General features: G+C 36.1%; 1 protein-coding gene across 4 annotated transcripts in view; it reads left to right on the top strand.

The window, feature by feature from the left end:
• Window positions 1-10,163, top strand: part of LOC149790575 (chitin synthase chs-2-like) — a 61,571-nt gene extending 51,408 nt beyond the window's left edge. For all 4 annotated transcript variants that reach the window (XM_089972653.1, XM_089972654.1, XM_089972655.1 and 1 more), the window contains exons 15-18: window positions 1,089-1,360; window positions 2,570-2,793; window positions 3,351-4,016; window positions 7,584-10,163. In XM_089972653.1, the coding sequence (XP_089828779.1) occupies window positions 1,089-1,360; window positions 2,570-2,793; window positions 3,351-4,016; window positions 7,584-8,473 (2,052 nt within the window). In that variant the 3' untranslated portion in view covers window positions 8,474-10,163. The remainder of the gene's footprint in view (window positions 1-1,088; window positions 1,361-2,569; window positions 2,794-3,350; window positions 4,017-7,583) is intronic.
• Window positions 10,164-14,216: the final 4,053 nt, after the last annotated feature.

Here is a 14,216-nt window from a genome sequence, read left to right as displayed (position 1 = left end):
TATACCTCCGATTCAGGCCATATTTTAAGTTGTGTTTCGCAAACATTTATACTATGTCTCTTCCTTTTTTTACTGTTTATCAATGATTTAGTCTTTTATCAGGTGCACTATAAAATAGATCGTTCGCTGACGACTCTACACTGTATTCGTCAGGTAAATCTCTTGACTACATTGAAAATAAACTTCAAATCGACCTCAACAGTATATGAGTTTGGCGTCAACAAAACAGAATGCATATTAATTTCTCTGAAACGAAATTCATGACAGTTGGAACAAGGCAACGCGTATCTACTAACAAGGGTTAACTTCTAACTCATGAATGACTTAGGCGTGTCTGGTGTTAAAATAAATTACAAAAGCTTCTTGGTATCTACACTGATAAACCTCTCAAATGAAATACACATGTCAGTCACATATATGCAACGGTTTTCAAAATAATAGCTCTCTTAAACTTACTGTGAAACTTTCTACCTCCCCAGTAACTTGAACTTTTTTCCGGGATATATATTGCAACGGATAGACTATGGCGGTGCTATATGCTGAAACACATCAAACTATAATCTATCCAGAACTGACCACTCCAGAAAACGCCGCCTGAATAATTTTGAAACTTCCTATTTTGATTTCATGTAATGTATTATTTTCACGTCTACAATGATTACTGGCGCAGAAACGCGTTTTTTTGTTGTTGTTATTTTAATAGAATAATGACATAATGATGTATAGATGATATGTCTCCAGATTATATCTCTGACCTAACTGCACCAAGATCATATAATACTGAGCGTAATCTCCGATCAACAGCTAACAATGATCTCCAGATTCTGTGGTTGAAAACCAACCTTTTCAAGGTCATTCACTTTATCAGCACCAACATTTTGGAATTCCTTACCCCTGAGGATACGCAATTCAAATTCCCTTTCTTCGCTTTAAAACCTAATAACAAAAACAAAACGCATTAATTCATTTGTGTGAGTACGTGGAAGATGGATCTTTCACGACCACATGTGTTATTCTTGTTAGAAAAAGATTATTATTATTATTATTATTATTATTATTAACATTTAGAAAAAAAATAATAATTTCAGGAATTTTTCTGCATTATTCATGGCTTCCTGTACTTCCTTGCCATACCGTCCACATCATTGCTGATGATTCTGTATTCCCTTGCGAATCTGCACGTGGTCTCATGGGGCACGCGTGAGACGACAACCCCGGTTGCTCCCCAACCTGCAGCTCAAACTCAGAACAACGCGAGGGGCACGGTTGGCAGTTGGTTAGAGAGGATCGGCATAGTGCAGCAGTCAGTGAATGAAAACCAGACTTCCGACTATCAGTTCTCATTCGGAAACCTTTTCAGGTAGTGCATCAGCTATCAGTTAGAATTTTTAGAAACAAAATTAGCTATCGACCAACATCACACAGAGAAATTCAATCAGCACATTTTGTTCTTGCCCATGGATATCTATCTCCTAACACTGTAGATATTATGTTCTTTACGAAAAGCATTCTTAAAATTTCGAAACATAAATAGACATTTACCTCCAATAAAATGTTGATGCACGCCTCCAGAGATTTGAAGTCAGTAAAAACAATGGAACGTTTACATTATTCTTTCGCTAAGTTGTAAACTAAAAACATGAAAAATAAATGTGGTTTATACTTATGTGAATTATACCACGTCAGCAAGTTATAATATGTAATAGTAATAAATAATTAGTAGTCCCTTAGTCGAGAATATGAAGATGTTTTTTGATGTTTTATATTTCTAGTCGTAAATTCAGTTTATTTGACACCCGTCAAAAAAGCCGGGTAATGGATACTGGTGTTTGCCACCGAATTTTGTCTCTTCCCATATTCTCAGATCTCTCAAAATCCTCAGAAGCCAGATTGTTATTCTCTAATTCTAAGATTTAAGAAAGATTTTACGGAATGCAAAAATAAACAAAATTTTAATTTTCTGTGATACACATGAATACGCTTTGGATTAAAATTTCCGACAGTGTATCGTGGAATTTGCTGCAGCAAACATTGACGATCGGCAAATTAGAAAATTCGTTGCGTTGGCAACGGAATTTTTATTTAATATGACGCTTTTTTCGTCCAGGTTACATATGAAAGGATATAGTCTCATGATGTAGTACAATTTGTAATATTCCTGAGCGAAACTCTTTATATCATAATGTGGCATCTTCAGGCATCTTTTTTATCTCATTTAGCCACATCACGAATCTGTTTAGAGTATTGCACGTACCATGTAAATTGACTAGGCAAAAATATTTATAATTTACGAGTACTGTTATTTCGTGGTACTTTACACTGGTGATTTTCATGAAATTATAGGAATGTATTATGTAATGAGCAAGGGTTTATTTTACAATTTTATATAATTTGTTTTCCATGTAGCATGTACTGGTAAACATTATTAGAATTCTATTATGCGTGTACAATGACTTGCCTCTTATTGGTGTGATACATTTAGTACGTCACGTGACATGTAATGGACAACACCATTTGACATGCAATATATAATTCATATAAAATTTAACTGCAATCACATGAATTCCAGATGTGTTTGCTGTCCGCAACCGGCAGCCCAGTCAGAGGACATGAAGCTGAGAGCAATTCTCGATCGCTTGGATGACATGGAGTCCAAATTCAGTCAGACAAATACAAGCGGCATATACCACAGTATAGCATCCAACCATCCCCACTCTCCTGATGCAGTGAGTGAGGATACCCCAGTACATTTCTCTGCGGCTGGAACAAACTTGGAAGGAGGGGTCATTAAAAGTATGTCTTTTCCAATGTTGATTAACATTTTTTCCAATCAATGAACAGTGAATCATTGGTGACTGTGTAAGGAATATCATGATCCAAGATAACTTCTGTTTTTGGTATTGAACACAGCAGCCAATCAATAATTTTAAGAGAGTACAAACTTGCGGATTTAGGTTACAATTGATATGGTGTAGACAAAGTCACATTAAGAATACTAAACCAATTTTTCAAATACTGATGGAACAAGACGAGGTACGTCGGGTCTTCACTCGGTTTGTTTTATTCTAAGTGTGACAGTTTCGTTCTGTATTAGTGCTTCAGTAGGAACGCTTTTGTTAATATGAATTTGCAACCTAACACTTTATCGCTGTGGTGTAGATTACGACTTACTTAGGCATTTATGTATTGCAACGATTTAATATTACGTATTCTCCAAACGCTAGCTGTTTTCTTTCTTGGATAGAGTTCAATACATTTGAAAAATGTAGAAAAACATCATTCGATATACCTCTCACAGTGACTACCTGATCCCTTCGTCTTTCTTATATGTTGCTTTTTGCGTGTTCCAGATAACCCTATGTACGAGGAACCTGAAGTAAAGAAGAGGGATGATCTTAAAAATCCATACTGGTTAGATGACAGCGTTTTCAGGCGCGGAGACACCGATCACCTGCCTGAAAAGGAAATAGAATTCTGGAATGAACTTATCGAGGAATATCTCCATCCCCTGGACGAGGACAAGAAGCAGAAAGATGCAATTCATAAGCAGTTGATACAACTGAGAAACAAGGTCTGTCTCTTTTTCATTTTAATCAATGCACTCTTTGTGACCATCGTCTTCTCCTTACAACAAGTGACGGCTTCAACCGGAAGTTTGTCCATTCAACTTCCTTGTGCAAGTTCCAACAACCCAGGTCAGAGAATTGAACCAATCTCAATGAGTTTTACGCTAATATTTGGGATTCTTCTCTTTGTCCAATTTGTCTGTATGCTTATGCATCGCTTTGCAACCATACTACATGTCTGTGCAAGTACGGAAATCTTCAGAAAGAAAATGGAGAAACCAATTCTAAATGGAGATGATGTACCAGAGGAAGCGGATGTATCCAAGCAAATTTCGGTGGAGCAGGGCCTTGCCTTAGTGAAAAGCATGCAGATGCCTAAGTTGGATGACGACGCGGCATCGGTCTATTCGTCTGATAGCAGTATTGTCGAATCTGAGGACCTTGATTTCGGTATATTTTAACAGTTATTTTTGCTAATTTTTTCGCTAGAAAGAGTATAAGGATAAGGAAAGCATTTCCGACAGTTTTCAATGCTGTTAATGAGATACATCGTGTCGAACAGAACAGAGGGTAGTATGCAAATTTAAAAACTGATGACACAATTATATTTCCGGCCAAAGTTTGCTCATTTAAATCGCTTGATAACTGACCTTACTTTCTTTACCATCCACCTGTTCACAACATCTCAGAACTGACCACATGTCGACAGTGTTTGCTGATAAGTCCTAATTTGAATGCACTCACCCAATACTTAGACACTGGCTGGGTTTTAGTCGAATTATTAAGTAAATTTCAATATTAATATCTATTATAAAATTGATGTCATCAACGCTATCAAACTCGAAACTTTCATTAATAAGTATACAATTATTCTAGTAAAGTAGAATTAGTTTATGAGTTTATGTTGTTAGAGCAATAATTGAAATATTCTAAATTGATTTTCAAATTTCTTGGCTATCATCTAAATTTTTGTAATGTCATTGGATAAGTTTTCCAAAGTAGGTTCTTAACTTCGGAAACATCTCCGCTAAGATAGAAGTTGAATTGCGTTGAATCATAGGGCAATGCACTGTAGTCGAATTGCCTCGGCACCAAATAACTTATTTGTGTCCTATTTGGTAAAGCATCAAACCAAGCTAAAATGGAAAAAGAAATTTTTAAAAAGTCTATTGAATCAGTTGGCCACTAATACGATAAATACCTACACTGAGATAAGAGTGGAAACGGTAGGTTAAGCGGTACTAATACTAGAAATATCTACAGTGATATGCGATTTGAAACGGTAGATTACTAATGCTAGAAATGTCTACACTGAGATACGGGTGGAAACTGTAGGTTACTAATAGTAGAAATACCTACACTGAGATGTGAATTGAAACGGTAGGTTACTAATAGTAGAAATACATACAGTGAGATGTGAATTGAAACGGTAGGTTACTAATAGTAGAAATACCTACACTGAGATGTGAATTGAAACGGTAGGTTACTAATAGTAGAAATACATACAGTGAGATGTGAATTGAAACGGTAGGTTACTAATAATAGAAATACCTACACTGAGATGTGAATTGAAACGGTAGGTTACTAAATACTAGAAATACCTACAGTGAGATGTGAATTGAAACGGTAGGTTACTAATAGTAGAAACACATACAGGGAGATGTGAGTTGAAACGGTAGGTTACTAATACTAGAAATACCCATGCTGTGATGTGAATTGAACGGTAGGTTACTAATAGTAGAAACACATACACTGAGATGTGAATTGAAACGGTAGGTTACTTATACTAGAAATACCCATGCTGTGATGTGAATTGAACGGTAGGTTACTAATACTAGAAATACCTACACCGAGATGTGAATTGAAAGGGTAGGTTACTAAAACAATAAATGCCTACACTGTGATACTAGTAGAAATGGTAGGTTACTAATATAATAAGTACCTACACTGAGATACTAGTTGAGATGACAGGTTACTAATACAATAAATACCTACACTGTGATACTAGTTGAAATGGTAGGTTACTACTATAATAAATACCTACAATGAGATACTAGTAGAAATGGTAGGTTGCTAATATAATAAATACTTACACTGAGATACTAGTTGAAATGGTAGGTTACTAAAACAATAAATACCTACACTGTGATACTAGTAGAAATGGTAGGTTACTAATATAATAAGTACCTACACTGAGATACTACTTGAGATGGCAGGTTACTAATACAATTAATACCTACACTGTAATACTAGTTGAAATGGTAGGTTACTAATACAACAAATACTACACTGAGATACGAGTTGAAATGGTAGGTTACTAATATAATAAATTCCTACACTGTGACAATAGTTGAAATGGTAGGTTGCTAATACAATAAATACATTCACTGATACACTAGTTGAGATGGCGAGTTACTAATACAATCAACACCTATACGGTATACTAGTTGAAATGGTAGGTTACTAATATAATAAATACCTACAATGAAATACTAGTAGAAATGGTAGGTCACTAATATAATAAATACTACACTGAGATACTAGCTAAAAAGAAGTTACATTGAGTTTAATCGACAGCAAGCATTGGCTTTGTAGTGTTTACCGTTTCTGACTTAAAACAGTGATAATAACATCATGTTAAGCAACACACACATACTGATAAATAGTGATACTAATATAATGTCAAGCAACACACACATACAACAACTACTGATATTATAATATCACGTCAAGCAACACACACATGCATCAACTACTGATATTGTAATAATATCACGTCAAGCAACACACACATACATCAACTACTGATATTATAATATCACGTCAAGCAACACACACACATACATCAACTACTGATATTGTAATAATATCACGTCAAGCAACACACACATACATCAACTACTGATATTGTAATAATATCACGTCAAGCAACACACACATACATCAACTACTGATATTATAATAATATCACGTCAAGCAACACACACATACATCAACTACTGATATTGTAATAATATCACGTCAAGCAACACACATACATCAACTACTGATATTATAATAATATCACGTCAAGCAACACACACATACATCAACTACTGATATTGTAATAATATCACGTCAAGCAACACACACATACATCAACTACTGATATTATAATAATATCACGTCAAGCAACACACACATACATCAACTACTGATATTGTAATAATATCACGTCAAGCAACACACACATACATCAACTACTGATATTGTAATAATATCACGTCAAGCAACACACACATACATCAACTACTGATATTGTAATAATATCACGTCAAGCAACACACACATGCATCAACTACTGATATTATAATAATATCACGTCAAGCAACACACACATACATCAACTACTGATATTGTAATAATATCACGTCAAGCAACACACACATACATCAACTACTGATATTATAATAATATCACGTCAAGCAACACACACATACATCAACTACTGATATTGTAATAATATCACGTCAAGCAACACACACATGCATCAACTACTGATATTATAATAATATCACGTCAAGCAACACACACATACATCAACTACTGATATTGTAATAATATCAGGTCAAGCAACACACACATACATCAACTACTGATATTGTAATAATATCACGTCAAGCAACACACACATACATCAACTACTGATATTGTAATAATATCACGTCAAGCAACACACACATACATCAACTACTGATATTGTAATAATATCACGTTAAGCAACACACACATACATCAACTACTGATATTACAAGCTCGCTTAATATTCTTTCTCTTGTTTGAAATTATGTATTTTTTTACCTTGAATTTAATGGATTGCTGGTCTTTGCAAAAATATATACTGTCCTATTTAATGTACGATGTTTGATGTAGGTAGTTTAATTTGTTATACGAAATTGCAGCTTTAGAAACATCTTGTGTTGTTTAAGTTTATTTGCATGATATAAAACTGTATACATGTTTGATATTTTATTTTAGGAACGGTCAGAAAGAAACAAATGAAAGAAAGATGGCGACGACTTGCCAAAAAGAGGCATGCGGCAAAGGGAAACCTGAATGGAAACTTTGTAGCGAACATGAAAAGGCTAAATAGCATTATGATCAAGGAAGGGTCCGACAATGTGTCGGAAAGACCCGAGGATCAGAAAGACAAAGAAGCAGAAGAGGAAGATAAGGTTGAAGAAGTGCAGAAAACCTTCAAGAAATTTGAGAGAAGAACATTGCAAACTATAGTTAGAATGGCTCAAAACCAGAAACTTAAAGAGGCAATCGCAGAAAAAACGGAGAAGTTGACTGAGATAGAGAGGAAAAGACGAACAAAAAAAGTTCAGTCCAAATGGCAAGAAGTAATGAGGCGAAGGCAGCTGCAAGACATGAACAATCCTAACAGGACTGGCGATGTCGACGGAGGTGTCAGAAGGCCAAATGCATTTGCAGTTGTGGTGCAGGGTGCTTTAGCTCAACAGAGAGCAAAAGAAAACGCCAGTACTGGCAGCAACAATCAAACAACACAAAATGGTCATAATATTTATGAAAACGTGGATACAGAGACTCCCGAGAATAAAAAGACGAAATTCGCCATTGTTGCAGAGCTAGCCTTAGTTAAACATAAGGAAAGCAAGGAGGATGTAACTGACAGCAAGGACGAAACTGGAGCTGACGAAGGAGCTTCAGACGCAGCGACCCAAAAGAAAGGAAACAAGGCTGATAATGCTGACGAAGACTTCCTCACTAAGGTCAGGCACCTTCGACCTCACACCAGCGCTGCAGAGGAAGACCCAGTGCCCAAACTCGAAACCCCTAAAGTCTTGGATGATCAATGGCCTAGTGATGAAGTTGAGCCAGAGACCGTTGATGTACTCTTTTAAACAGAACAACGGTTTTATGAATTATAAACATTTCGTCCAAACATAATGACCGCCAGAGGAAATTGTATTGCTAGGTGACCATTCTTGCCTATGTAATATGAACATTGTCAGTATGCATGAAACACTGTCAGCTGTTGTCGTAAAATGAAACATTGTCAGCTGTTGTAAAATGTTAGGTCGCAAAAACGCCTCAAAAGTGACACTGCGAATTTTATTCGTTATTCCAGGTGAAAATATCCCACATGTCAACATACCTCCAAGATATCCAAACATGATTACTTTTTATTTAAAACTGTGAATAGCAACAATCAATTTAGGACAGTTCAGGAGGTGTATTTTCCTTTTTCTGTCTTGAAATAAATACATGAATAAAAGAGAATCTGTAAAGATCAATATTTTTTAAACCGTGAAATTATCTTTAGGTACGGAAAATCAAACAGCTACAGTTTTTCTTTTTGTTGTCTATTATAAAAAGTGTGTCCCTTTAAAACTCTTACTTAGTCACACTGAATTATTCACATATTTTTGAGTTCATAGAACAACAAATCACCATATACATTTCCATCTTCAGTTTATAAAGCATACTGAAGACACATGGGCGTAATATGTATTCCATTATGTAAATTCAGTTTTATTATTTTATATTTAAGTGGAGTTTGGACTGAGCTATTGGAGAGCTCTGCCATGTAAACATTTCAAATAAATTATGTAACATCCTTATAGGTATGATAAACAAACTTAAATATCACCGGCATATTAAATGTTTGGTATATTTCGCAGAATAGTTTACTTTAATTGTAACAATGCCATTTACAAGGCTTTTGTGCCACTGTTTAACTGAAGATACTAACTTGTCGCCGTTGGCACATACCATCTGTCCTAGATCTTTCCAAAGAACAAATAATGCAAACGTGATATGTGTGCATTGATGCACACACAAGACTAAAATAATTGTCAAATAATCGCGAGAAATAAAAACGGACACAATAAATGCGAAGATTTTAAACAATTATAATTTTCGGACTAATATAGGAAGTGACAGCTATGATACAAAAATTTGATATAGTCTTTCTTTAAAAGTTATAAACTAAGTACGAAGAGTCAGGTTTTACGAGTGAGCTCCCCGTGTGTAAGTGTAAATAAGTATACAACCGTATGACGACATACAGAAACGCGAACAGTTTTTCTGATATTCTCCTCTATCATTTCTTTATATATGTCTGTATTATTATTATTATTATTATTATTATTATTATTTATTTATGTCTTTAATCGTTGGATGATGTTCTTTTTATTCGGCTGAAAACATTGGCTTATTTAATATGACTAAAGAAATGTTCCTTATGAAAGGGTGTATGTCCAATAATTAGCAGTCACATGGAATGAACTATGGAGACTGTTTATCAATACATAAACAATTGCCTGTAAACATGTAGCTTTAATTTAATTATTTGATGAATACATTATATCGTTTACTACTGGCAGTTCTTTAGTGTGTCGCAGATCATTGTTTCATTTTGTTAAAAATTGTACTTTTTAAGTTATTTGTTGCATCATAGATTTGAAAGAAAAAATCGTTAGTTGATGATGTTTTTCTATATGATCTATAATACTAATTGTTTTTACATTTTTACTTGGAGACATGAAATACTTCTTAATGGATATTTGTTATTAAAATCATATTAAATCACGCGTTGTTCTTTATTCAAGAAGAAAATGAAAGCAACTCAGGGTAAAACCCGTAGAAACTAAAACTTCAAGCATATACATTTTTTTGGAATAATGCCAATGAGGTTTTTGTTTGAAATTTAAACTTCTCCAGTATCATGTGATTGTTTACTTTAACAAAATCATATAAGTATCACATACATAGCCAACAGGCAAGTATTTTGTTATGTTCACTGATATATCAGCGATATAATAAATATCATGTCTTTACAACAGCGTTCAAAGAAAACTTTGGAAAATGCGGATACACTTGTTTGTTGTAAATATATGTTACTATCGTATCGTTAAACATACAACACATAGGCCTCGTGTGATACACTAAAAAACTTTACAAGGACACGTACAAGGACGCGTACAAGGACACGTACAAGGACGCGTACAAGGACGCGTAAATTTCAGAGATACATTTTTGGACAGTTTATGACTATGTGGTTTGGGCCAGCAACTTTGGTTAGGTCACGATAAAATATTAAATCAATTACTTCTTGATTCATATAAAACAGGTTGATTTCTAACTTATAATTGTATTGTGTAGCGTACTAACTAGCTGGGGCAGGCGGACGAAGTGGTTTCCTCAGGCGATAGAGGTCTTGGTTCGCTAAAACAGCTGATAAAAATTAAATTTCAGGAAAAAGATCCAACAACGTCGCCCGGGGCGCTATTTACCATTGGTACGCAACTGATTGTACTATTATTTTTAAAACGTGTACTAGAACAAAATACAATACGTTTGCATCTCACACTTTTTGCAAAGTAATATGATTTAAAGGTAAGTCTCATTGGATGTAATACACCCCATACCTAATGTAGAATGTACTTACTGTCGAATGATGTCCGAACAAAATCGGAGTTTTGAAGATTGGAGGAAAGCCGCATTTTCTATTTTTGAAACGTTTCTTAATTTGTTATTTCTCACTTTGGCAAAATTACGTTTCTGGTTTGAAAAGAAAAGTTTCCTTCTGTGGTTTTGTCACATTGGTAACACTACTTTTCTGGCTTGAAAATAGATCCTGATTACTTGCTTTTCTCATAATGGTGTCATTACCTTTCTGGTCCCAGTACGGTTGACAGTGGCTTGTGGTTTTAGTTTTGATGGCATTAGTCCTCGGTCTGTCTCTTTTTCACATTTGTGGCCTAAATCTACATGTATCCATTTTGTTAAATACTCCAAGTATGAGGTACATATGACAGCAGAAAACTAATTTCAACGGACAGGATTACCTAGATTGTAAGTAGTAAAGTGGGATACCCTAGCGACAATGGGAATTAGCATTACAGACCCCCCCCCCCCCCCGGGACTGTTTAGCGACTATGTAAATTTAACATGGAGAAAAATCGTGGGACTGTTTAGCGACAAGGGAAATTAACATGGGAAATAGATTTTGGGACTGTTGAGCGACAAGGGGAATTGAACATGGGAATATGGGACTGTATAGCGTCAAGGGAATTTAAACAGGGTGGGACTATATAGCGACAATGGGAAATTAACATGGGATTTTTTTTTAAAAAAAAATAAATAAAAATAATAAAAAAAAGGGTAGGCAATGGAAAGTCATTCTCTTTTCGAGACCTATGAGTGGCCCTGAAAAGGGCCTTTGGGTTTATGTTAATGTATCCATTAACATAAAGGGCACCGTATTGGTCTTCTTCTTGTCCTTAGGCTGCGTCTCACTGTAGGACCGTAAATCAGGATTCTTTTGAGGCATCCTTGTCTTTCTACGTAGATCCTACGTATCCACAGACTGGTGTCTGTCCTGTGGACAACTGTCCACTTGGATCGGACATACATAGGTATGTCCGTCCGGAACATCATTGAAGACACAAGCGTAGAAGATTGCACATCGGTCCACATCTTGAGGCACCGAGAACAGGTGAATCAATGCAGTGAACTGCACTTATTTATAGGTAGAGGTAGGATTGAAACGGATTGAGTTTGTTGACCAATCCAAACACGCGTTACAAAATTCAGTCAGCCCGCATCCAATCCGAAGAGAGCTGTCTGTGACGTCACGTGGTCTATATAGATTCGCTAGCGCCTGTGTGCAGTTAATCTATGCGACAGTGATTCAACATGACGGAAACTCAGAAAACGATCCATTGGGGTGCACCAGCAGTGGAGACAGCCCAAGGGAACCCGGACTTACTTTCAGAAGAGGTAAATTGGGATTTTGTGGATTTTCTTACCTCGCAAGAATTTGTTCCGGAACCTTCGTCACCTTCATTACCGCAATTGGAGAATTTTAGACAGAGACAGAAAGAAGAATTGGAGAAATTTATACAACGACAAAAGGAAGCGGAACAAGCTTTTCTCCTACAGCAACAGCAGCAAGAAGAAGAGGTAAGAAAAAAACAACAAGAAGAAGTAGCAGCAAACAAACAAGAGGGTGAAAATCAAACGGTCACGGTACTGTTGGACATTTTAGCGGAGTTAAGAAGTCTGAAACAAATGTATCAGACTTCTTTATTACGACCGAAGAGAATACGACCTTCCCGAGCCAAACACGTCAACCCTGTGACTAAGCCTACCGTACCACCCTTAGTGATTTCAACCAAATCAACATCATCAACAGTACGTAGTCCAGAAGTAGGCCTTGGCCGTGGCAAAGGCTTAAGGCAGCTAAAGTTGATTGCTTAAACTCACCCCTACACCAAAAAAGGCCCTTTTCAGGGCCACCCACGTCTCTCGAAAAGAGATACACTTTCAATTGCCAATAATTCAAAAAAAAAAATATAAAAAAATAACCATTTTACCCTTATAGTACGTGTCTGTGTATGAGTGTGTGAGTGTAGGTTCTTATTTTAAAATCAAAACTCAAAGACACTTACCTTATATAATTAATTTATTCTTTTCTCAATAGTTACAATCCAATTCACAATTCACAACAGAACACTTTAAAACGTTCATTGACTTCTTCTATCTCATTGTTTACTCTCTCTGTTTTTTTTTAAATTTCTTCACCCTCACAGTCTTTTCCTACTCTTCCTCTTCACTTTCTTCCCTTCTTCTTTTCTTCTCCTGTTTCTTTTTCTTTACCTGGCTGCTTTCTTCCTCTGAAGAATCCCTCTCTTCTTCTGAAGAATCCCTCTCTTCTTCTGAAGAATCCCTCTTTTCTTCTGACTCCTCTTGTTTCTTTTTTGGGCAATCTGGAGACCAATGTCTTTTTTCTTGACAATAATAACAGGTATCTTGACTTTTGTCTTTTCTAACCCCTTTTTTTTCTTTTTTGACGGTCTGGACACTCTGAAGACCAATGCCCTTTCTTCTGACAGATATAGTAAGTATCTTGACTTTTATCTCGAAAGGAAGGAGAGTAGTCCGTCGGCTGGTCTGAAGAGAATTTTCTAATGACCCCTCGCAAAGCTCTGATGAAACGTTCGATTTGGCTAGTCTCTTCCATCGTTGTGCTCGGTTAGAGAGTGAAATGAATAGTGAAAGGACAAGACACACACCCTTTTATATACGCTGGTTTGCCATGACTATAAATTAGCCCATGGTGTTTAAACTTGAGTCATTTGACGTTTTTCACTCAAGATGAAACGATCCTATTCATTCGAGAAGAAAGAAGAAGAAAGTAAGAGGCAGAAACGTGATCTATCGCCTCGTACCAGGACTGAAGTCTTGGCACAAATTCATGCCAGTGATTTTGAAGAGGACATGAGTGAACCAGAATCCGAACCCTCTAAACCAAGTTCGTCACCCTTAGTCAACCCTGAAAAGTACTATTCCATTCGAGAGACGGAAAAGCGCTCCTCTAGAAAATTTAGAACCACGGCTTACAAATACACAGTGAAGTTTAAAGATTTCAAGTCCGACGTACCGTTAGAGAAAGCAGAAGGGTTCATCACTGGGGTGTGGGATTCTTTGCTCACCGCACTCAAGCGACAATGTCAACCCAAAGAAGACGATCGCTTGAGACTTTCCATACAACACGACGGTTTGAAATCCCCTGTTTGGATCGAGTTTAGCAGACCTCCAGAACTAACTGCTTCCAAAGTCATGGACAAGATTCAACAC

This window comes from Sinohyriopsis cumingii, chromosome 10 (genome assembly GCF_028554795.1).
Source record: "Sinohyriopsis cumingii isolate HCF-2022 chromosome 10, ASM2855479v2, whole genome shotgun sequence".
Classification (NCBI taxonomy): domain Eukaryota; kingdom Metazoa; phylum Mollusca; class Bivalvia; order Unionida; family Unionidae; genus Sinohyriopsis; species Sinohyriopsis cumingii.
Note: the sequence above shows the minus strand (reverse complement) of the source record. Positions and strands in the feature narration are given on the sequence as shown.